Below are 25756 nucleotides of genomic sequence, written 5' to 3' on the forward strand. Positions count from 1 at the left end.
TCTGTTTTTACTTTTCCTCTCCCGAGTTCAGGAATTTTAACTGTATGAAGACTGCAATAGCAAGGTTCAAGGAAACAGTTATTTTTCTAAGATGGCTTCAGGTTAAGAAAGGGCAAAAGGAGCTTCATTAGCTCAAAAATAAACTCAAAAATAAACTTGCCTTTTTCTGCCATTACCCAGAAATGAGCAAAATTACAAGTCAGGAGTGCAACTATGAAAACATTTCCTGAATACGTACACATAAAAAGAAACTTCTCAAAATAAGAAGTTATGGGAAAGAACTACAGTTCACAAATCACAAGTCCTTATTAAAATTTTCATTACAGGATCCTACCATTCACCCTAAAGCTTTATCATCTACTAGACTACTCACCATGAAAAGCATTTATAAAGCTTACCTGCTTGTTCAGAAATTCTTTCAAAGCCTCTTGTTCCTGCATCTGCATCTGTTCCTTCAATTTACTGTGCTTCTGTAGAAGTAGTTGCTCTTGTATTTTCTGTCGAGAAAGAAGAGCTTCCCTTTGTGCATCTAGCTGCTCCTGCAATTCTTTCAAATACCGTTGCTGAGCCTGAATGCTTTCTGATGAGGCCAACATCCTATCCCTTAAATTCAGTATTCCAGAATAATTTAACAAAGATGCCTGCCCACTTTTGGATGTCAAGAATTCCTCAACGCCTTCTTCATGAGATGAAGTCACAGGTTCAGTACGAGCGGTGGGCTCAAGGCTTGTTCTGGTGGTGCTCCCTACAGACCCCTGCTGACCTGCCAAAAACTCAGCTGTGGCTGCCTGCACCACTTGAGATCCTGTGGCTGGCGTAAAGGCTGCTGTGAGCGGAGGCTCTTCTACAGCTTCTGTTTCTGTTTGGCAGTCAGACATCACCTGAGATGATTCCTGAAAGTGCTCTGCTTCTGAAGGCTCGGAGGAATCTTCTGCAGGCAAAGCAAACCTAACGTGCTGTACGCGTGCTTCTGTTCGTGTTCTGACTGCAGTAACACCTTGTGTGACTGAGGCTGACGGTAACCGGAATGGAGATGGCTCTCTGGCCTGATCAGGGGAGGTTTCCAACAGGCTCACTGGTTCCTGTGAAGGACAGCTCCACGGCAAGTTAAACTCTCCATACCGCGATTTTGACGTTTCTAGAGGCTGTGCATGTCTACCAGGACAAACATGATGCATTTGCTCCTCGTGGTTTTGTGATGACGTGCTTTCAGGAACATTAGATAAGCTGGAAAAAACAGGTGGTGACCGTGCATGGTCTTCTGCACAAACTTGTTCAGGAGACTGGTGCTGTGTCCGTTGTACTCTTTGCCTCTGTAGAACTGGCTCTAAGACAGGCTTTAGCACCGATTTTGTTTCCACAGAGCTTGAAGGTGTTACAGAAGCAGCCGAGTATCTTTCCTTCAGTTTGTTCTGATACTCCTGTAGACGCTTTCTGGCTTCTTCAATTGTCTGTTCGTGCAGCCTGAACATACAGAAGACATGAATATTTCCAGACTGCTGCAAAGACTAGCATTTTCAATAATCAAAGCAATTTAAATTATTTTGAAGCAGACAAGTCAGAACTTTCATTTTATAAAGTAATTTACCTATTTTGCTGTAGAAGACGCTGTTGATAATTACGGATCATCTGTAAGTGGCTGTCTTCTCTAGGGCTTCTAGTTTCTGACACAGCAGTACTTCCAGACTAATTGAAATTGAATAATTTTAAGTAGAAGTATACAAATAACTCACAGAAAACTGTTAAGGCAATAATCTTAAACTGAATCTTTGTTTTCCCAGGTCTACAGAAACCTATCTGTACCACCACTTGAAGTCTGTGAGATTTCAGCCTCAGGCACTGAAGCTAAAGCAGTTTTTGGAACACGTGGCCTACAGCTAGTCTCTCTTGGCAAGTGGAGCATATACCAAAGTCAGCGTGCTTAGCTCAGGGAGGTAACTGTACCCAGTAGCAAAGTGAGGGAGTAACAATCTAATGTTTGCTTTTACAAGGCAAACAAATTCTTTGGAGAACAAACGTTGTGCAAATGGTTCAAAATTAAAAAATAAAATTAAAAAAATAAAAATAAAAGCTATTTTCCTTCAATATCGACAATAAATATCCTTTCATTTAAGTAGATGTTTAGGATTTAGACAAAGAGGAAAATGTGTAGGTGCTTTTTTTCTTTACTTTTTCCTTAAGATTTTTTTTTCCTTCAAAAAGAAGGATATTTGTACATGTATCATCATTATACAACTGTAATCAGATTTTCCTAGCACGTATTCTATACACACTTGCTGTCCCCAGAACTATGCAAAGATAAGCAAATATTCAAAGTGTTTATCTGGTATCATGGGAAGCAGAAGCTCTAGATTAGACAAAGAACGTTGTGGTCTTTATGTATAAGAGCTTCTTCTGATTCATGGCCTAAGGAATAAAAACAAGATCTTGACCGACAGAATTTAAAACTAGCTATTGGTGCTCTTGATTTTTTTAAAATAAAAATAAAATAATTCACACACACACAACTTTCTACAATTCTTCACCTCCTGTTCCACTTCCTTTGGTTGATCTGGAGAAGGAATGCAGCAGCTTTGTACTGGCTGACCTTTCTCTTCCTCCTCCTCTTTGTTCTTAGCCTCCTCCAAACAGGTTTGCATTTGGATCTTCAGAAGATCAGCCTCCAAACGTGCTTTCTTTTCTTCGATTTGCTTTAGCAAGGCCAGCTGTTCCTGTTTCTGTTGCTCTATTTGCTCAATCTATTGAAAAAAATGTACACGACTTGAGGAAAAAAACACCCCTACACACAAAGCTTTGCTCCAACTTGCAACTTGTACCAGAAATTTTATTGCTTACATATGACAGGCTTTTCCAAATTGTAAGAGGCCTTCAAAAATAATTCCAGTTTATTAGAATACTTTTAGTTGCCTGACTAGGTATTTCAAACAGTTTCAGGGACTGTTAGTTATTGTGCTATTTTCATCTACCCATTAACAGAATGGATAAAAATCAAAATGTAATCATTCAAGATAAATTATAATTCTCCAGAGGTTGCAAAGGAAGTCCTTCTTTTAAACTGTATTCAGAAGCCTATTTTGCATTTTATAGAGCTTTTCATCAAGATTTCAGTGCATTTAAATGTTAATTTGAGTCTAACCAAATTTTTAAAATTGCTAATGTATAACCAACCAGTTTAAGAACACTCCATAGATCTCTGAAGTGTTTTGTTTATTTTTATTCTCTTTCCGAGTATCTTTCATCTACAAATCACTTCTATCCACAGGGAGCAACAGCACAGATCATTTTAGAATGGAAGTGAAGAAAAATTTCAAAGCACTGACGAAGATGAGGTGGACAACAATTTATAGTGGCAGGGTCTGAACAGGGATGTGAGGAAGAGCTAGATCTGAGAACAGTTAATGCAGACATGGAAATAAATACACCTGCACAGATCCAAAGTGGGAGAAAACAAATGTTTTCAAAGCAGCAGATCCTTGGTGAAAGTTTGGTTACTCCCCCCCCACACACACCTCTAGCAAAACACTATGTTGACAAATGTTTCCTGAATCTCTGAACTTTAACTGGGACCTTAATTCCTACTTTTTGTTTTAAATTGATAAACCACCACATAACAGCTAGCAGGTTTCTAAATATCTATGATACAATGAAAATATAATGCAATATATACACTATGTATACGTTGCATATAATGAACAAAGCTATTATTTTCTAAATATAGCATTCACATAGATATAAATGACTTCTTGCATTCGATTTTTTTTTTAATTAACTAGGAATTAAAATAACCTGTAAAATTTTCCTGTCACTATAACCAATCCCAGAGACTTTCCAGTATTATTACACAGAGTTTCGAAGTTGTGTATTGTTGGCTACATTTTCCCTACGCCAAAAAGGATTAATCTACAATTGGAATTCTCATTAAAAGTTCATTTAAATGTTCATAGCATGTTAAAATGGCCTATCACAGCATTATAAGCTGAAACATCTTCTGTAAATCACTTTTTACATCATAACTAAGACAAGAAAAGTACATATATATACACTTACCAACTTCTTTCTCTCATTTTCCATTCGAATTTTAGCTGCTTGTTCTTGAGGATGGATCAGAATTGAACTTTCAGCTGCAGCTGTATGTTCCAATGTTTCCACAGAGTCTAAAATATATACGTTATTTAACTGTAAATGCAGTCAGAAAGAGTTTTGGATCATGTTTACATCTTGCTTTACAGTTTCCCAAACTCTCTAAACAAAAATGCACAAGCAGGTCTTGACAAGAATACCATCTTCATCCCACTCTACCCACCTCCATAAGCTGGAAAAATCAGGTTTTGTATTATTTAAGCCATTAATGACCCTTTATCATGTGCCTTTGTTGAATATAAATAATGGCCCGGCTCCAACAGAATTGAAGATGGTTTCTAACCAGGTAACTTGGTAGCCTAATAGCAAGATCATCCCGAGGGAAAAAAAGCAGTAACTTAGAAAAAAAAAAAAAAAAGAGGATCTAAAACTGGCAGTCTCTGGGAAAGTGATCTAATATTTAGCTACTGCACAAAAAGCAGATTTTCATTCTGTACTTCAAATAGCAGCATGTCTTCAGTAAAGGCACGTTTTAACTCTTGCTACACTCTCCAGTCCCCTGGAATTACGCTGGTGTATCCATGTAAATGACTGAACTGAAACACTTAAGCTTATTTAAAACAAAACCACAGCAAGCACCTTATCAAAGTAGAAAAAGAAAAAAAATCATTTTAATAGACTTCAAAAAAAATCACACTTAGCATACAAATTCACCAACAAAAGAGCACAGGCCCAGAACAAAGAGGAACCCAAACTGCTTGGGCTACCAAACAAAATAGAACATTGGACTGCTGTAAATTCCTGTTTTACCCTGGGGCCTTCTGGGGTGGTGCCTTGAGACCAGGAAAAATACATCACTACAGACACATCGCTTCATGCTTGTCTGAAGCACTTCTAGCTGTGAATCTCTGAAGCATTCAGTTCTTGCGATTTAACGGGTATGGAATTTCAGCGAACAATTTTGCACTGAGAATTCTCCTCTTGGTTGCCTTTTAAAACATGGCAACACCAAGTGTGACAAAAATTTGGGCAAGATTTACAAGATAAAGGTATTTAGACATCTTTCTTCCAAAAGACCTTTTTTGGCAAGGTGAATAAATGAGCAAAAACCTCTCCCATTTTGTGTTTTCAATGAATCTAGAAGACAAGGGCAGAGACGAAAGAACTTTACTCTCTAGGAACATGATAAAATACCACTACTGAAAAATTCATTAAACAACTTTATTACAGTCCACCCTCATAGATCTTGTTGTTCCTACACAACATGTTTAGATTTAAGTACATACTACATACCTTCGGCTTCACATACTGAATTTCTGTGTTGCTCACAGTCAAGTTCTACATCACAGAGCTGTCTCTCCTCACTAGGAATTGTGCCCGATTCAATAGTCTCAGCTTCACTTGGAATCTCTTTCTCATTTTTTGATGTCCATTCCTCTTTTTGGCTTCTAATCTTGTTCAGCAACTTCTTTAAGGCAAGTTTTGATTGAGATTGGTGAGTTTTTGCCTCTTCGTGTTCTGTAAGGAACATACACCTTTAAGTTTGGGGTAATGACTCCTCATGTCATAGAAAGCAAAAAATCTTTATTTTTTTAAATTGCTCACACAACTGGACAAATAGCTCAGCTATACTGTCAAGTTGTCAAGGCTTAACAAGTATTTTCTCTTACTTGAAAGAAAGAAGCAGCAATTTGTCTCAGGATGCTATGAAAGGAGGGCTCAGCCAGTTGCAGTACTTCAGAGTAAAATTAATCCCAAATTCCACTGCTGCAGAAGCCAACAGCACTATTCCCCTCGTCTGTATGCTTCTACCCCCTCCTGTGCATTACCACTGGCACCATAATGCATCACAGACCAAAATATGGATAACGCCAACAAAGGGACATGGAAAAAATGCTTGGGCACACAGCGATGTTCACTAACACACCTTGTTCACATTGCATTATCCTGGTGATGCCACAAGCAAAGAGTACACACACACTACATGCAATTATTGGTGCCTACTCACAAGATGAAGCAACTCGATCACAAACCTGAGCATAAAGGACATACAGTAAGTGGACTTTCACACAAAGTCAAACTTTAACACAGCTGTTCACTGGACTAATAGCTAAAAGCACACAAAACATATTTAAGTTCATATACCAATGCCATCCCACCATTTGGGGTAATTATAGAGGAACTATCACAGCTATTAAAAGTGTAGTTCTGACATCAATTAAAATTATTCTCAGTATATTAACAAACCGAAGAATATTAGAAAAAAGAACTCACATTTCTATTTTAAATTTGTATTTTATAGAATTTATAGAATCATGGAGTCACAGAATGGTTTGGGTTGGAAGGGACCTCAAAGCCCACACAGCTCCAACCCCCTGCCATGGGCAGGGACACCTCCCACCAGACCAGGTTGCTCAAAACCCCCTCCTACCTGGCCTTGAATACTTCCAGGCACGGAGCGTTTGTTAGAATATTATCATCCATGACAAACATCATAATTCACTTAATTCTGAAATATTTCATAGTCGTTAAAGCATTTTAGTACTTATACATTTTAGCTAATACTGAAGTTAATTCATTTAATATATCAAATCGCAATCTCTTTTCTTCTACTATAAAATCAAAAAGACTAAGTTAACATTTGAAAGCCTTACTTTCTGATTCATCAGGGACCTCCCCTTCTGTCATCTGTTCTGATTCTTGTTGATTGTCACAAGCAGATTCTTGCTCCAAAGAGAGATCGAGATCATTATCTTGAGATCTATCAGAAGGGGTTGGCAAAGGTTGTGGCTCAAACTGCAAAATCAGGTCTCCTTTCATTTCTAATTAAGGAACACAACCACAAAAAACGACCAATCAGAATAAAAAGCAAACACTGCAAGACACTGAGAAATTCCAACATCAATTTGTTTCACAACATGTTTAATTCAACTACTTTTACCCCCCAAAATAGAAGACTTTTAAATTTAATACCATTTAGATCATTAGGTTTTTTTAATTCAGAACTTCTACAGTGTTTTCCAGTAGAATATTTTAAGTATTTCAATATAAAAGGTTTTAAAATAAAAGGCTCATCTCCGTGCAAAAAGCATTGCAGGAGAATCCCAGCAAACTCATCAGAAAAAAGGAGCACCCTGACCTGGCTGTTCACGGGGCTGTCACATGGGAGCCATCAACCCCATGGTCCAGGTGCAAAATCCTGGAAGATGAATCCAGGGGAGAGGATTCAGGATCTCCTTATTGACTGAGGGGTTACTGAGGGGTTACAAGGGGTGTGGGACACATGGGAAGAGCACCTTAATATTGTACTAGACTTACTATGGACAGTTAGGGGAAAAAAAAAAATAAAGCAGGGAAAGGGAAGGATTAACAAATCTTAGGAGAAAACAGAGGAATAAGAGCATAAAAGGGGCCAGTGAGTACACTGGTCTGATGTTGCACAGCCTGGTTTCTGGCAGCCTGCCCTGTCTTCTTGCTAAATTCCATTTTTATCTGTTTTCCCATGTGAGGAACTCTCTACTTTGCATGTGTGCACATGTATGGGTGTGTAACAGACAGAAAGTGGAGTGTAAACAAGAACGTATGCATACTACATGCGTATATGTACCAGTGTGCAATAACTAGCAAACAGCAAGCCAGACTAGCCAGGGAGAACAGCAAGAGGCTTGGAAAGCCTGGGAAGGACAGAGGGTTTACAACTTGGCTATTGTAGGATCAGAAGATCCAAGCCACCTACAGGGGAGATTGCAGGAAGCTCAAGCTCAACTTAGAAACCTGCTGGCACGCGCACATACATTTATTTGACAGACAACTGAGGGTATCTACTGGATAGTCTAGGTATTTACAGTTACTGCAGGCATCCATAGTGGGTGCCTATATTTGCACATACGGGGGGTCTGTGTATCACTAATTAGAGCAGAGCAGAAAGCCTCAGCTGTTTGCATGCCCAGGAGCCAGCAAGTGGGCAGGCTGAGGATCCAGGGCCAGCTGCTGGGTACGATGAGCTTCTAAAACCACCTTTGTGAGGGATCCATAGCACAGATTGAGGATAACAGGGCACATGTGCACATGCAAGGTAACTGGAGGGCTACAGGGTCTTTGATCAGTTCTGGACAGACTGGGTAATTAAGACCCATTTTTGGGGAATTAGGGGGGAGATAGGTGGTGTATGTACACGTAGGGCTGGAAACCTCAGGGGTGTGTATGTCTGAGGAGAGCTAGGGTACAGGGACCAGCTGCTGGGTTCAGTGAGTGTCTGAGACCAATTGCTACAGAGATCTGTGCTGTGTGTGCAGACATTTTCCCATGAAGCAGCCTTCAGCCTGCTCAGCCAGAGCAGGGAACAGAATGAGCCAATTCGTGCTGTTTGTGTGTAATGCCCAGTGCTGTGTTCTACGTACTGCTGTGTACAGTACGTAATCCTGGTTTGAAAGCGTGCATCCACCAGGAATAAACGCAGAGCCCCACTACTTGCTGCACCCAGAACAGGTAGCTGCAGTAGCCTCCCACAAATTACTCACGCCTGTCCTCACTGTACATATCTTCAAAGGCAAACTCCAGTTCTCTCTGCCAGTCGTCTTTTATTTCCATCCGTTTGTATGCGGGTACAAAAAGCTGCGGTGGCATCTGCGCCACCCTCTGCCTCCTGCGCATCCGATCCACATTCTGCATTTGTTCAAGTTCTTTCAGTAGCCTTTCCCTGTCCTTCAAGGAAAGGGGTGAGAAACATTTTGTGTTAACCTTCGGACAGCTGTATGTCAGGACTGATAAAATACTTCCAATTTGGTTACCACAAAGTTTAATTCTAAACATTTAGCTGATTTTGTTCTAGGGAGCAGGTTGATTTCCTCAGGGGAAGACATTTTAAACACAGCCAAACGCTACCTAAAAGATCTAATGTTAAATGAAGAGCTGAATTGTACATTGTAGGCCAACTTTCCTAAACAGAATTAAATCTGTTTTCTGAAGTAAAGGAGTATTTCCTTCAATAAGCTATTTTTGTTAGTATATGGTACTTAAAAATAAGAGTTGCTAAAGTAAGCTAATACTCTTAGTGCAGTACAATGATATATTAAAGCTATTTTTAAAAAGCCTTATTTGAAGTTTTGTTTTGTTTTGTTTTTTGTTTTTTTAACAACAAACATCAGTAATATAACTTTCTCAGTTCCTCAAATTAGTTAAATTACTCATTTAGGGCCAACCATATCTCAATTAAACACAGGAAGCTGTGTTTGAGAGATTTGTGTTGTCTGTCACTGTCACAAGCTTCTAAGTAGAAAATCCTGTCCCAACAATTGCTTTTACTTCTTAAGGAAAATAACATCAATATTTCCAGATTTCTACACTAGCAGAACCTTAATTTAAGTAATTATGCTGATTTTTTTCCAAAGATTAAAAGAAAAACTGTTGGCTTTTCATAAGAAATATTAATACTTTCTGAGAATCTCATAGATACTTTGAGATGTGCCACGATAAAGTCATGACGAAGCTCAATTTTATTCAGCACAAGCTTTGGGTACAATATGATAACGAAGTGGTATGCCCACAATCAATATAAAACAGTATTGAACAGTTTCCTCTCCTGTACACACATTTAATAGAACAAATTTTACACCAAAAACAGATTGAGCATAACTGCAAAGACACCCAATATGAATCCAAGTATGGATTTGAAGACAGACTATCAGCATTTGTACCAGCTCATGTCAGGACAAACATGATCTCTGCACTTCAGACAAGTGACTGAATTTTCTTTCCTCTTAGATATAAATACACATGGTGCATTCTTACACATTCCGCATGCTGTTATTTCATCTGACTTCTGTCTTAAAGTTTTTCAGACACAGAAAAAAAATCATGCATGAATGACAAGATGTAGTAATACCAGAAATTTGAAGCATATATACAGACACACTAGAAACAAAGGTGTTAAAAAAAAGCTGTGGAAAAAGAAGTTCTTGCAACTTTATAGAAACTCAGATAACTAACAAAAAAAAAGATGGAGGCAGCTCAAAAATTAACAAGGACACTGGAAGAAGGGTACATATCTAAGCATATGCTTTCACTGCATATACACTTAGGTAAGTGTAAGCAGTGTATTCTTTGAAGAAGACTCTCTAAACTGTTCCATTAACAGATTCTGCAGAAGTCCTTGGAGTTGAGGCAGAGTAAGTTCAGGCTTACTGGCATCTCTTGCTGTCTTTTGGTAGTAAAAGGTCCTTATGCCTTTTGTAAAAAGCAGGATACACAGGTAGAGGAAATAATCTGGGAGAAGCACTAACCTACAACTGAATGCTCTGAATACTAATTTAAAACATTTATGTAAAATAAGCTGAACATAAGAGAGGGAGAAGGACTGATAATGAGTCTATAGATTTCAATTTTCTCAAAAGCACATTAGTCAGATTTAGGGTGACTGACATTCTTACAGGTGCTTTGCAAAATGGTACCCATTGTTCTGGTCATAATTTAAAACCATGATATGCTTTTTCCTTGATCTCACACAGCTGTTAAGTAAACAAGTTTATAAAAACAATGGCTGTAGGAACAGTTGATGAAATTAAAACTTTGAATTTGTTGATCTTCCAGGCAGAAAAGTTCTATCATTAATTCTACCATTAATTATCTAAATACTTCAATCAGTTAACACACAAGGTATTACTTCAGCTCAAGAACACCTTTATAGTATAACAAAAAAAAACAAAACAAGCAAAACAAGGTCCTGAAGTATAGGACTCACAACTTTGTCAAGTTGAAATTTTTTTCCCACGCTATCATGTATTTAAAAAACAAAAATTCCATTTCTACTTCTCATTGAACTGACACAAGGGACTACCCTGACCTCTGCCGATGAAAAGAAATGAAAAAAGACTCATTTCAAACAAAGGCGCTGTAAAAATAGTCCCTGTAAGAGGTATGGCATTGAATAAGAAAAAAAGAACAGATTATCTGCAGTCTCTATTCTCCTTCCAAACATTTCTAGTTTATCTTTGTCAAAAAGGTTTCTTGCCTTATAAACTTACAGAGAGCCAAAATTAAGGAGATGAGCTTGATGATTTTTTGAAAGCATTCTGAAAACCCTATTTAATTCACCTCCTGAAACTACAGCCCCTTAGAAAACCTATAGCTTAGGTAACACGGGTCATTTCAACATGAAAAACAGGCACAATGTTTACTTTGCCTACCTGAGCCAAATGGACCTTCTTCAAGGCATGACTTCCTCTGAGATGGGCCTTTGCAACCTGCTCTCTTTTCTCCCTCTCTGCCTCTCTGTGCAGCTCCTCCAAGCGCTTCACTTCCTCTTCAGCAGCTAACCGAGCATCTGGCTGGCAGTCAATTAATAGTTTAGTCCACCAAGGTCTTGTGATAGTTTAAAGTCAATGTAACAATAAATAATTCTGTATCAAAACCACTTTAAAAAGGCATACAACACCATACAAACACTCTCAGAAGTTTTATAGTACTCAGCTGCAAACAAAACCAAATTGTATTTATACATTTGGAGAAAAAAAATGCATATTTACACATTTGCTAAGTGTTAGGTGTCAAAGCATTTGAGTTCCTAACTCCACTAGGGACAATCATTTGTATGATTTATTCATTATAGCAGAGCAGTTGTTTTTCCTACAATACAAGCTAAAATGAATAATGTAATCAATATTACTGATTCACTACTTCTGTGGTCATGGTTTTGTTTTAAACAAGAAGGCCAGAAGTTTTTTTTTCATTTTCATTTGGGAACGACGACAAAAAAAAAAAATCTGCAATGTTTAACTAAAAACAAACACTTCAATAAATACTCAAGTTAAAAAGTTGCACATAAGCTAGGCAGAAGATTGACATTTAGGAATTTTATGATATAAAGCTCAAACCACAGAATCTGCTCTTATTGTTTAGACCTAGTCTTTTAAAGGTCAAGAAAACCTTAAACTTCATGAATGAAAACAAAGCCACTAGAGAGAACAGTCACAAAGAGAAGCTTATTGACTGTAGAGAGTCTAGTCTAAAAGAGGCTGATCCCAAACAAGAATTTAGACCGTGATCTCACCTCACAGACAAACCAAATAACGGATCACCTCTAAAAGCTAAGTCCTTACTCCATCTCTCACTTGTGCAGATCCTCCCCTTCTTCTGATCTGACTTGAGCCTTTGTCTGCTTGCACTGTGAACATGAGCAAACCTTTTCACCTGGCAAAGCTCTGTTCATCGTTCTTTTTCTCAAATCAGACCTTTGCCATTTTGGCAAACTAGAACAGTTGACTGCATGAACAGACGAACGTGAATATCGGGTAAAGACTGGGTGAACACAACTAAAAGAGGAAAAAAGCAGGGCAACTGCAACTATTCATTTAGCATAAGCCACAAAGCAGAAGACTGCAGTGCCCTAACATGCCAGTCTTGTGAATTCACCTCCATTCAGAGACCTACTCACATTACAAAAAGTGTGAGGAGTGATCCTGGCAACAACTGAACAGAAAACAGTCCTCATAAGTTCCCATCAGCTAGGATTCTGATTATTAACTCATAAAGGCTGCTTTATACAAGTTTCTGTTATTAAACAAGTTCTAGGAAGCCGACCTGCTGATATCTGATAGCCACACACAATGTGCAATATAAAGATACACGGATGCATATGTCACAAACACTTAATCACCTGTTCTCCATCCATTTCTCTATCCACATAAGGTTCTGAAATATGGTAACGCGTGATGGAGAAGTTGCCAGCACCATAGACCTTCACTGCAGGGATCTTTTTTGCTTCAAAATTCTAGAAAGAAAAAGTAGAAATAAGTGCAGCTGTATCACAGGTGTCTCTGACAAAGCAACTAAATGAAAGAGAAGTGAGTTCCATACTTCAATTAGTAACAGAAGAAAGCTAAGAATTAAAAACAAACACTAAATTCTCTCCTGAAAACATTATGTCATTTCAATATTTGCATACAATTAATAATTAATCACAGCAGCCCAAGGAATACCTAGAGGGCTTAATGACTGAGAGCATCTCGCTGCCTACAGCGAACATCTCTGTACAAATTGACATTCAGCACAGAGCTCTGCCTCCCTGTTTCAATAGCATTACCTCAACACAAAAGCACTTGAGCTTTAATGTACAAATACAAAACCCACTTACAACAGCTGACACATCCATCTCAAAGCAGGGCAAGCACAGATCCATAATATAATTATGCATAACAGCAAAATAACATTTCTCAAGTACAGACTTCGCTTATGGAACTCCAAATATATTATTTCCAGTTTATTAGATGATCAGAGAAAAGAGCATTTTCCATAATCTTGCTGAAAAAAAAAAAGTGTTTTTTGATCATTGTGGATACATACCTCAAGAGGATGGGGCGGAGGAGGTGGTAGGCTTGCAACTTTTGCTGCTCTTTCTCTTTCCACATCCAGAGCATGCTTGCGTGCATTTATTCGTCTAGTAAATAAATGGGGAGAGAGAGATAGGATGAAAAATAATTCAAGCAACAATGACAGCACTGTGTAAAATAAAAGGCAAGCCTAAAAATATAATCATTGACTCCATTTAATTATTGAGAGACAGGGATGGGGAAGCACATCGAAGAGTCAACAGAACTTATACTGAAAGGCAGCACTGAAAAATTAACTTTTGAAGTAATGCAAAAACATTAATAACACGTGAGCTTCTCTGGATCAAAGCAAAATCCTGCTTTTCAGAAAGCTCTGCATCACTTCAACATATTTTAATCACTGAAGTGTGCACAAAGCTAAGTATTTAATCAATAGGTGTCAACTCTACTCAAGCTCAGCTATCCCCACGAGTACACTATTTATTTTTCATGTCAGCCCAAGTTTGGACCAATTTGTGCCTTTTTTTTTTTTTCCTTAAAGAGATAAGGAATACAGTGTCAAATGCAGTAAGTCCTTTTTTCAAAGGAGTAACTTTCCACGAAGAGCTGGACTAAGAACATCTCATTTCACCTGTCACTAAGTAGCTGCCAATAACCTGGACTGAAAATAGTAATACAGAGGTGACAGGCTCTCTGGCCATTGGAGTTGACCAGATCAATTTGCGTACTTGACATGGGGATCTTGGCTTTAAAACTAAAAAGTTTTCTCAAAATCCATAGGTTTGTCCACAAGCTAGTACCCTTTAACACACACAAAAAAAAAAATCAAAATTAAAAAGCTGCAAACAAACATTGTGATTTTTGTCTTTCACCACGTAATACCATGAAGCACACTCTATGCCTAGTGAAACCCAATATCCACTGCATACCGGGTTTGCTCATGAAGTAACTTCTCTTTTTGGAACTTCTGCTCTCTCAAGGCTTTCCTATGTCTCTTCTCTGCTCTTTGCTTCCTTTCTTCTGCTTGCTTTGCCAGAGCTTCTAAATCAGGTTCCTTAATAAAATATTGCACGTGATTAATCCAGGATTTACTCCTCATACTATCAGTGTCATACTTCAAATTAAATTATTGCTGGTAAGAATCAAAAGCCTGAATTCCCTTCTATTATATCAGAGTAAGAATCCTCCAGATAATCACATTTTCTTCTCTATCTCCTTTATTCTCTTCTTGTCTACCACCAACAGCAGTAAGTTTGCCATATTCCTCAGCCAATGGAACCAAAGATTGATGTGGAAACCTTAGCTTCTCTCTGCATCTCTTAATGAAGACAGTAATATAAAGATACTCCAACATTTTAAATGCTGATTAAGCTGTACAGCAACAGCACCTTACTATCTTTCAGCCATTAATTACAACAATTGCCTATCAATGCAAATCTACAGATTTTCACGGAACAACCACAGCAACCTCTCAAATCAGGCCTACACAAATTACAGTTTTGAGGTGAAGACAGTTTGCAGTTGCAGAATTAACTGATGCCAGTTCACCATCTGTGCAAAAGCCTCTGAAGTCCTTACCGAGACCTTTTAAGTCACTGAAGAAAAAAAAAAGTTCATCTTAAGCATAGAAACTATTAGATGGTAGAGAAACAAAGTTACTATGTTTACTGGCATATTTGGGACAACTCACCATGTGCAATTTGGACAAATTATTATCTTAATACACAGTATCACATAAGCAAATGTGATATTGTATACACAACTTAGGAGTATGCACAGCAAAAGCCTCAACAGATTGGACTACTGGAGCACTTAATGCAGTATTAAGACTGTACAAAACTACTTAAAAAAAACCAGACAAAATCATGCAGACTCTTAAACAAGCTTCTGAAAATAATTAAATAGGCTATTCATGCTTAGATGTCTAAGAGTTTCCATCCAGCAACAATGAGGCTATAAATCTTTCCTAATAAAAAGTTTTTATTACTTCTCATCATGCATGGTCTCATGGATAAACATCTGCAAAAAAACACACGTAAACATTTAAAACATTTCTACCTTCCAAATATTAGGACTCTAAGAACCAGGAATATAAAAAAATGCAACCTTGTTATTTCAAGAATACCAGGGTATATCTGTTGCAACATTAAGCTGTGTACTTACCTTCTCCTTGGCTTGTCGATGACCCTCACCAACAGCTCTTAAGCTTGATAAAAACAGTTTTTCTAAGGCCTTTATCTTCTCATCTTGTTCTTTCTGCCATTCAGCTCTTAATGTCTCCTCCAACTGATGCAGCTGTTCTTCCCTCTTTTGCTTTACTTTCTGTCTTATCTGTAAGGCAATGTACTTCTGCTGCTCTCTAACCTGTAGAAATAGCATTTATGTTTTGTCAGTAACTTAGTAAAAGCACAGTGTTTTTTGCAACAATTACTTCCACAATACACACTCCCTCCTTGTAACTGAAGATTAGATGGAAGGATACATTAAAAAAAATCTGTTCAGAAAATACTTTAAAGTTGCCATTACACTTCCAAAATCAGTATCATATACTAAATTTAATCTCAAAGTTACAAGTTTTACTTAAAGTGAGAGAGCAACACACAGCTGATAAACTAAGTGTAATAACTGTTTGAAATAGACTTCTTGCCAAAAATATAACACATTAATTTGTTAGACTCTCATTATGATGCAACACACTCTAAAGAGAAACGGCAATTATACTGCTAAATTAAAGCCTTGGAGGACAGCACAGCGGAAGGCTAAGGGGTAAAAAGTAAAAAGAAATGGAAAAATAGCCTTGTGTCCTAACAGCAGCACAGCATAACAGAAATAAAAGAAACATGAGATTAGGAACAGACAGGTTAATTCTAAAAGGAGCAATATTTAAACCATTAAGAACTGTGACACTGTCACAATTTGGTTGATCTAGTAGAAAACTAGGTTTGTATTTGCCACAAGTGGCTTATTTCTTCTCAATTATTGCTGTGTAACACATCAGTAAAAAGAAGTATCTCTATGTTGATACACAAAAACAAACTAAAAAGATAGATACAGTGAAGTTGGCAGGGATGAAGAGGTTCTGGAACAGGGCTGGTGTGAATCTAATGGAGACAGTATCATAAGAAGATCTATTTACTAGCAAATGAACATAACAACAGAAACTACTCCACAAGCTAAATATAAACCCAACGTTACTACACTGCAAAAAGTTAACTTATATGAAGTAAAATTGGATTGATTTTCCAAAATTATTTGTTACATCTTTAAATGAAATAGACAACTTGAAAAAATAGAGGCATACTTGCTGTAGCCTCAGTTTTCTTCTTCTTTCATATTCTTCTTTCAGAAGCATGGTTTCTTCATTAGGACTAAGCCTCAATTTCCCAACTTTGGCCACTTTTCTCTTCATCTTTGGGAACACAGAACAATCAACTTCTACGAGAACATGAAAAACAGAAAATTGAACGTAAGCGATATAAGCAAAGACAGCTATAAAAAAAACAAATATTGCTATAATGTTGTTGACAATTTTTTGTGTGAGCTTTCTTAAGCAGCCAGTTCAAATCATATTTGCCAGTAGATTTTACTGTGGAACCTGGATCTGCTGGTTTTGCAGATTATTTCCCATTTTCCTCACAATTACGACTTCCATTTTTTTCCATGCAGCCAGAAGAAAAAACAAAGCTTTTTTTCAGCCTGATACATAGCCTGCCCCAAAGCCACTCTACTAAATAAGAAATAAATACATTTGTATTTGATCTTCAGATATTTTCATCCGTGAAAACACTGTCCTGAAATAAACCAATAAAACCTTTTAAAAGATAGTTTTGTTATAGAAATCAAAGATGTTTTCACAGTGCACAATCCAGGTAGCACTAACACCAACATGAGGTAGCGTTACACCTGGAAACTTTTCAGTAACATAAATAAGTAATTCTTAGAAATAAACACACTTTCTAGTAACATAAATAACTGAAGCAATCAGGTGAGGTGGAAAAACACAATAATTACCTATAAGATATTGTTAACACCGGGTTTTTGAGCCTGTGAATCCCAAGTTTGCTACAGGGTAAAGAGAGGACTTGGGCTCCTGTTAGCCATCCCTTACTGAGTTGTTGGAATAAGGAAGGAAGATTTCGAGTGCAAATCAGAAGAGGATTTAATATCGGGAATCACAGAGTGGTTGGGGTAGGAAGGGATCTTTACAGATCACCTCGTCCAATCCCTGCCATGGGCAGGCCCCTCTCTCACAGGCTGTGCCCAACGGCCGCACAGGGCACCCAGAGCACACCCAGCGATTAAAACCAGCCAGGTTTCTCGGCAACGCCTCCAGGGAGACCAGGAGACCTTGAGACCTCCCCCCTCTCGCCGTAAATCTGCTTGGGACCCTCTCCAGCCCTTGGGAGCTGGGGCCAGGGCAGCTGGAGCACGCCGTGCTGAGGGGAAGCGAGGCGGAGGAGGAGAGACCTCTCCCTGTACTGCCCACCCGCCCGCCGCCGCCATTAGTGCGCAGCCCCCCGCACCTACCCGCCGGCCGCCGCCGCTCGCCGCCAGCCAGCCAATCAGCGCGGGCGCGGCGGGAAACGCAGCGCCCCGGCGGCGCTGGCCCTCCGCGCCTGCGCGCTGCTTCCCGCCGCTTCCCGCCGCAGCACGGCCGCGCAGGCGCAGTTGCGCCCGGCCGCGGGCAGCCCTGAAGGGGGAGGAGGAGGAGGGGGGGCTCCATGTTCCCTCACAGCCCCCAGCCCATGGCGGGGGTGGGACTGAGTGGTTCTTAAGGTCCCTGCTCACCCAAACTGTTCTGTGATCCCATAATTCAGTCATTCCATGATTCCAACCATGAAGGTTTAGGTGTTGGCTCACCTGGTGATGACACAGATGGTGGAGAACCAAAGTTCAGCATTGCCTCTTGACCCACTAACTTCTCCAAGATTTAACTTAATTATTCCAACATGGCTTTGGGGTGTGCTGTACGAGTAAAAGGAGTAAATTTAGGCTCTGGTAGTGTAGCTGGTTGGGCAGCGCTGCTCTTCCTGTCTTCCAGGTGTGCTTACGGCTGGTTAAGTGGGTCTGTAACAGCAACCTCAACCTCCTAACTAGTACTGATCTTTTATAAGACACTTTTTAACTAATGGCCACGCATTTCAAGTCTGATACAATACTTGTTTGCTTCTTTGCTTTCATCCTTATGTTTTAGTTTTCTTTGTAAGAGTGACCATTTATTATATGCGTGAGACTTAGAGCAGTTGGGATTTGAAAGCAAAGTCATCTGATACCTGTGATTTATGAGGAACAACTTGTTATTCACACTGAGAGAAACAATTCTGCAGCGCAAAGGGATGGAGCAAGAGGGGCTGTGCGAGAGTAGTTCCTTGCATAGAATATTTTATTTTCCTAAGGTCTGAGCTGCTGCTGCAAGAAGGGGAGTAACTGATTGCAAAGGAGATAATAAATGGTCTTACGCTGAAATCATAGAACCACAGAATGGTTGGAAGGGACCTGAAATCCCACACATTTCCAACCCCCTGCCATGGGCAGGGACACCTCCCACCAGCCCAGGTTGCCCAAAGCCCCATCCAGCCTGGCCTTGAGCACCTCCAGGGATGGGGCATCCACAGCTTCTCTGGGCAGCCTGGGACAGGGCCTCACCACCCTCTGAGGGAAGAATTTCCTCCTAACCTCTAACCTAAATCTCCTCTCTTTTAGTTTAAAGACATTACACCTTGTCCAGTTTCTACACTCCCTCATAAAAGAGTCCTTCCCCATCTTTCCAGTAGTCCTCTAAATGTTAGTGCAATACACAAATTCTGTGGCAGTTTCCTCTAGAGAAAGGAAGAAGTAATTTTTTACTATAAGCTAACCAGCATAGTAAGCCATTATCCTGTGCCCTACAGGACTGAAATCAGGCGAGCTGAGATTACTTGGTAAAACTTAAATGCTGTGGTGCATTTGGATGCATGGCTGCACATGAAATACTCTGAAAATTACAGGATTGCAAAACAAAAGACACAGGCATAGGAAGGTTACACAGCAGTTAAATGTGCTTTCTTCCCTGTCTTCTGCATTTTAGTGCTAAACTGTCTTCTGATTCAAAGACTTTGTGCTATGGGATCAGTTAGGCAGACAATTTGCTTTCTATCAAACTTCCCACAAACTGCTGACTGTAATAGCTGCTACAAAGTTAACACCTGATTGTACATTAAAGACACCCAGATGTTTCACAGTATGCACAGTGAATAAATTAAACTTGAGCAGTGTGCTTCCGAATGTGTTTTCCAGTCTCCTTATTGGATTTTTTTGTCCTTCAGCATTTTCATTATGGCAGTGCTCTCCACAATAACATCTCTTCTAAATAGCTTTATGCTGCAGGTCAACAGGTAAAAAAACAATTGAAGACAGTCTATTAAGACAGTAATTGAGATTATAGATTTTAGAGTCCTCTACTTAGGAGATGTGAAAGAGGTCAAATATATGCTCTAGAATGATGGTATTGGAAAAAAGGCTTATGAAGCCTACGTGTGCTGGATAAGAACTTTATTTCAAGGGTGTTTCCTAGTCAACATATTGCAGAGTTATTTCTGCTGCCACCTAATTTACATACATAAAAACTGGTATTTAGCAAACAGTCATTTTAATATGGTGACACTTTCCACTTTTTAATACACCTGTTTGCATTACAGTATTACAGGCCTCCATTAATTCCTTCCTCTTATGAAGTCGATGTGCTCCTTTTATAAAAGGTGATGGGCAATGCAGTGATGTTGGCACATCTAGCCAGGCATAGATAAAACTGGAGATCGTAGCTCCCCTGTGGTTCAACTACCAGTCATATTTCTCCTTGGGGGCACAGAAAGATACTTAGAGGAGTTATCTACATATTCTCAGAATAGTTAGGGGAAAATCGGAATATATTTTCAAGACAGAATTCATTCTGTATGTAAAAAAAAAAAACATGTCCTGCAGAGTGAATCTACTTGAAAACACACACACAACAACAAATATATATATATATATATATATATATATATTATTTTGTGTGTTTGAAGTTGAAGAGGGGTTGTATGACTGAAATCCATGGCTGAAGCAGCCTGCTGAGAGGAGCTGAAAGGGCAATACAAAAAATCCCCCAAAATCTTGAGGATGTCCACACATCCCTGTCACAGAGAATGCTTGTTGCAGATGCCCCCCTTGTGAGAGAGATGCTGGCACAGGCATATTGCCTTGGTGTGTGTGCTTCATGGGTTGTTGTGTCTGGATATAAGATCTACCTGGAAATGAAAATCAGAAGGGAGTTGCCTTGAGTTGAATGGATTATGGGCAGGGTGAATACCCAGCACCTGCATCTCTCTTACTGCCACCTGGGAGTGCTTGCTCCCTTCTTCACTAGAAATTCCTTGCTGGATGCTCATGTCTCTCATTCTTACAGGGGAAGGATGGGCTTTGCAGGCTTTTCTGCATCTTTAGGGGGGAAGCACGGTTTATAGGTTTGCTGAGATCTGCTAATGGAACAGTAAAACCACCCGTCAGCTCACCCTTGTGCAGGACTCGGCACCCTGCAAGAATTAACTATTCTCCTTGATAAACTCTGAAGAAAGAGCTTTAAAGAAGGTGTCAGATTCAGACACTAGCCCCCCCACTCCCTGCCCTCGGTGCTCCAGCACCTCATTAGACAGTAACACAGCTTTCTTGCTGATTACTGAAATACCCGAATAAAATAAGAGCTGCTCTCGGTTTGAATTGGCCATTCTCTGCATTCAGCATTCCTCAATGCCTCATAGCCTGTTATCATGTGGTCTTAAATGTTTTCCTATGGTTCATTTTGTTGCTATCTGTGATTGCTTCTCTCATGCTGTTTTATCTCTTTTAGCACCTGACAATGGATGTGTAATTATAATGACCACCAGGAACTAGCAGGACTTGGTTTAACAAAGGTTTGTAATCCTCCAGATATACGGTCTCAAAACCACAGTTTGCTTTTGTTAAACAGTTTGCATTAAGTGCGATTTTTACATGGAAGCTTTGCAAACACAGATGTTTCCCGATCTTTATGTTAGAGACTGACTAATACACCGTGTTCAGCCCATGCAAGCACAGCCTATAATAGTCTCTGCCTGAGATTGAGACTGTTTTTGGAGATAAATTTTCCTGACAGACATGGAAGAGTAGCTTTCATTATTAGGAAAGGAAAAGGAAAAGGAAAAGGAAAAGGAAAAGGAAAAGGAAAAGGAAAAGGAAAAGGAAAAGGAAAAGGAAAAGGAAAAGGAAAAGGAAAAGGAAAAGGAAAAGTTCTTATTAGGAAACCAACACGAACTGTATGCAATGCCCAATATCTGTCCCTGGGACTTTACCCAGAGTTCTTAAATGGGAAAAAGAGCCAGTCTTGGGATGGTAGGATTAGTACCAAAAACGTGTAAGAACACATTTATTCATGTATGAAACTTGATGCTGTACGAGATTATTTTAAAATGAGCTCTCAAACTCTCAAACAAATGATCTCTCTCAAAGTTTGAAGCCAACAGAGCAGAGCTGAATTCAGGTTTCTCTACAGGACCCTTGTGTATTTACTGTTGTGTGTACCCGGTCTGTGTAGTTACTCAGAACTACCAGTGTATGCAGAATTCTACAGCACGAACTTGGTACGTGCACATTCATTTTACTAAAATTCCTGTAATCTGTGTTCAGCCTTTTAAAATATACAGAAACCATGCATAGAATTTGCTGCAGTTGTTACAACGTGCATAGTAATTATGTTCACAAATGGGACAATTATGAGTTTACAGCTGGTCTTTGCCAGTTTTTACTAACTACCTTGCCATATCTTGTTTTGCTAAAATTCACTTGTTTCTTCTTGTAATATCTACTTTTATTCAATTTCTGAGCCTAAACTGAACATTACTTGCTCTATTGCAGGTACTTTCAAGCAGAAAATAGAACGGTGCTGAGTTTTCTGGTATTTTCTTTAAGTAGTGGATTCTACTCCAGCAAGATGTATTGAGTAGTTTAAAATTTTACCTTGCAGAAAAAGACCTCTTTATATAATTAAAAATGTTTGTTTGGTTTATTTAAATTTGTTTATTTTAGTCCCATGTGGGGTAAGCAGCATATTTTCAGAATGTAGACATATGAAACTGGGAGAAAACTATTTTTTTTTCTAATTTTAAAATGATTACTTCTTCTCTAACCTAATTTGGCTTGATTTGTACTGTTTGCCTCCTCCGTTTCATTGCTTATGTTTATTACATGGAGGAAGACTAGCAGAAGCAATCAGAAACAGCCAGTGGAGAATGGTTTTTGACATGAACTCTCTCTTGGCATCGTCCAGCACATGGAGCATATATTGAAAAGTGTCTGCTGAAGTTTCCACAAGCTTCAGATTCTCTCAGAAGTGCATCCAAATGCTGTGTAGTAAGCAATAAAATTCATGTGATAACACTTTGAACAATAGCTTAAGGCTTCAATTGCTGAAGGAAAGGTTAAAAGTTCTGGATGAAATCATTAAAAAAAAAAAAAAAAGTTCTGCCAGTATAATGAGTGATGGAAAGAGTTCAATCAGAATTGCTTTTGAGGTCTCAATTGTCATTTAAGCATAAAGCAACTAACACTGTGTCCTAGGTGCTCCCTTTCCTAACTGCTGGTTCCTGCCATCTCTGACAACTTCTGCACTGAGTGACATGCAAAGTAAGATATAAAATATGGGTTCCTCTCAAAAAATGGACATGACATTATCCTCAGATATCTGTTAAAATATCATAATACTCTTTATGAAATACCAGCAGAATATTCACAGTGGTAAGAGTGGATCCTGGCTTGATCAAGTCCTTTACAGTCTGAATCAAACAGACTATATGATCAGACAGACCTGTGATGTACCAAATTATGGGTCTATCACAAATTAGCTTTGATGTTTTCTTCAGTAGAAAGAAACTGATTATATAGATGGAGTCATTAAGAGGCTTTATGGAAGAAATGCATTTCAAAGAGAAACTTACAAAAGAAGAAGTTGGTAAAGAAAAATTTACAAGGGGTGAGAATGAATTTGCACTTGGAAAAAGCTGCAAAGGGTGAACAAACTAGTATTTAGAAGAAATCAGTGAACACGGAACAGTGAATTATTAGTTCTTCTTGCTCCCATTTTGCTCCCATTTTGCTCTTTTTGACAGAAACCAATCTCTCTACAGACACGGAGACAATTTTCTGCTGTGATTTTACTAAATAATAGGGAAACCAAGGAGGGATCAAAGAACAAAGGGTCATTAGTGACTGAAAGGAGGTAAATTTAGAATAAAATCTGGGAGGAGACAATGTGGAAGGGAAGCTGGTTCATGACTTAGATGCTGGTTTGGTAAACTGGAAATCTGAGCTTCAGTTTCCTGTGATACCGTAGATTTTTGGGCATGTAATCTTGGCTTAGTCTCTTAGAGCCTGATCTGATAAATTCAACTGAGTCCCAGAATCCTGATTTAGAAAAGCCTAGCTAAGCTGATGAAGTCTAGAAGACAGCATTTTTTAATCCTGAAAGTCCCCGAGCTTCTAGATTTGCTCACCTTTACATGCTCAAGCTGTTCTGATATCAGCTGTTTGGTTGAGGGTGAACAACTTAGAACCTAAACTTGAACGAGATCAGAAATTACATTTTTTGGGGGGTATAGGTTGACACCTAGTATACTCAAAACACAGGTAACACTTCAACTGCACAGGGTCTGCACAAAACATGCTGCTGTATTCCTTTGTGATTGGGCAGAAGAAGTGACTGGAGACCAGGCCTCCCATTTTCCATGCTTTTGTCTGAAAAACCTGATTACAGAGTCATCTGCTCAATTTCTCCATGGCCAAATTAATACTGGATTATTATTTGCTCAGTGACAGGAAAAGGCAGACGATCCTCACTAGCCTGCTTTCCTAGAAAGAGCTATACCTGATGGTTAGACCATCTCTGTGAGAGTTGACTCTGAGCTGTATGGAAAAACATCAAATAAATCATTGAATCTTTCCTCCTCCCTCCACAAGGGCTGTAGCCACCAAACTGCTGTTAAGTAATGCAGTTCCTACCATCTACTCCTCTTAGGGGAAAAAAAAACAAACAAAAAAAAAAACAAACCTTTGCTCAGCTTTTTTTGAAGACATGGGTTCCTATATTTAGTAGAGATTTGAGGCTAAAGGTGTATTTTCTGAAAAGTATATCCCTACAGGTCTGAGATTTAAGCTGTATTCCTTTTGTTAGCAGTTCCTATCAGCTAGTTGTAGGTAGCTGCAGCTTTGACTTTAAGTGGCTGCCTAAAAGTGTTCTCACATCCTTAGATCATACCTTGAATTTCCTATAAAGTCTAGATGCTGCACAGGAAGCAGACATACCCACCAGTGTGATCCTATATCAGCCCTAAAAGTGGAGCCTTCTATTGAATTAGTCCCTTTGATTCAGATAATAAAATAATACTGAAATCAGTGAAGGGGACAGAAGCATTAGTGGAGAAAGACATAGGTAGCAGTATTATTTGCCCCAGTAATGTCCTTGGTAAAGGAAAAACATTTTTTTCCCACTGGCCCAATAAAATTACCTCAATCTATTTCCTTGGGTGATCAATGCTCATCTGGATTTTTATCACTGTCCTTTTTAGAGGATAATTTAATTGTTTTACATTTATAGAGGCAAGGTAATAACCTTAGATTTACATAGAGCTAATTTCTTGCTTTGTGAGGGGGTTCTGCAGGATGTGAGCAATTAAGCTTCTGTGGGAGTATACAGGAAACATGATTAATGGATCAAAGAGACACCATCTAAGGGAAATGGGTATAATACCAAGGGAGATAATGCTCCGTTTCATAATAGTTATGCAAATATGCCAAATGTTGGAGAATTCAATTAATATTTGACAAATTGATTTTCTGTGATGCAGAGTAAACACATACTGGGGAAAAAAATAAACCTCTATGGCATGTTATCTATCAGCTTCCTCTCATGCAGACAGGGTTGGCTGGTCAGGCATCTCATTCCACTGCAGGTGGCAAAGAAGAGCTAGGCGTGCATCAGCATCACACAGTGATACATTCTGGTTGAAAGAGATTGACCAAGGTTAAATTTCATGCACCCGAGAGCAATCAGCACTTATTGTGCTGAGGTCTATTGCTCAGGCCTCTGCTAAAAGCTAAATCTGATTCCTCATAAACAAGAAGTTGTTTCACAATAAAAGAGACAGAATTTACACAACATTTATGTTCTTGGTGTTCTTTTTAAATTCTCTTACCTGTAAAACCAACATTTGTAGGAAAAAAAAAAAACAACATTTAAATAAGAACAGAATGCCTGAGCTACTGCAAGTCACTCGGTTGGGACTCAAAAAGCCCGAGCCTCGTTT

General features: G+C 38.9%; 1 protein-coding gene and 1 long non-coding RNA gene across 3 annotated transcripts in view; one reads left to right on the plus strand and one right to left on the minus strand.

Moving 5' to 3' along the window:
• Positions 1-18303, minus strand: part of CEP295 (centrosomal protein 295) — a 38194-nt gene extending 19891 nt beyond the window's left edge. Inside the window, exons 1-14 of one of the 2 annotated variants that reach the window (XM_027465054.3) lie at positions 17934-18303; positions 16708-16841; positions 15570-15770; positions 14336-14460; positions 13420-13513; positions 12734-12847; positions 11265-11405; positions 8601-8784; positions 6735-6902; positions 5374-5598; positions 4048-4154; positions 2526-2738; positions 1589-1686; positions 399-1464 (exon numbers count right to left, since the gene is read on the minus strand). In XM_027465054.3, the coding sequence (XP_027320855.3) occupies positions 399-1464; positions 1589-1686; positions 2526-2738; positions 4048-4154; positions 5374-5598; positions 6735-6902; positions 8601-8784; positions 11265-11405; positions 12734-12847; positions 13420-13513; positions 14336-14460; positions 15570-15770; positions 16708-16841; positions 17934-18129 (3066 nt within the window). In that variant the 5' untranslated portion in view covers positions 18130-18303. Of the gene's footprint in view, positions 1-398; positions 1465-1588; positions 1687-2525; positions 2739-4047; positions 4155-5373; positions 5599-6734; positions 6903-8600; positions 8785-11264; positions 11406-12733; positions 12848-13419; positions 13514-14335; positions 14461-15569; positions 15771-16707; positions 16842-17417; positions 17894-17933 lie in introns of those variants that run through there. The other variant, XM_072032779.1, reaches the window with a different exon arrangement.
• Positions 18304-18308: 5 nt separating this feature from the next.
• Positions 18309-21992, plus strand: LOC140001354 (uncharacterized). Its single transcript, XR_011806542.1, has 4 exons — positions 18309-18447; positions 19712-19780; positions 21271-21334; positions 21952-21992. It is a non-coding gene; the product is annotated as an uncharacterized lncRNA (long non-coding RNA).
• The last annotated feature ends 3764 nt before the right edge of the window (positions 21993-25756 follow it).

Source organism: Anas platyrhynchos, chromosome 1, assembly GCF_047663525.1.
Source record: "Anas platyrhynchos isolate ZD024472 breed Pekin duck chromosome 1, IASCAAS_PekinDuck_T2T, whole genome shotgun sequence".
In the NCBI taxonomy this organism is placed as follows: domain Eukaryota; kingdom Metazoa; phylum Chordata; class Aves; order Anseriformes; family Anatidae; genus Anas; species Anas platyrhynchos.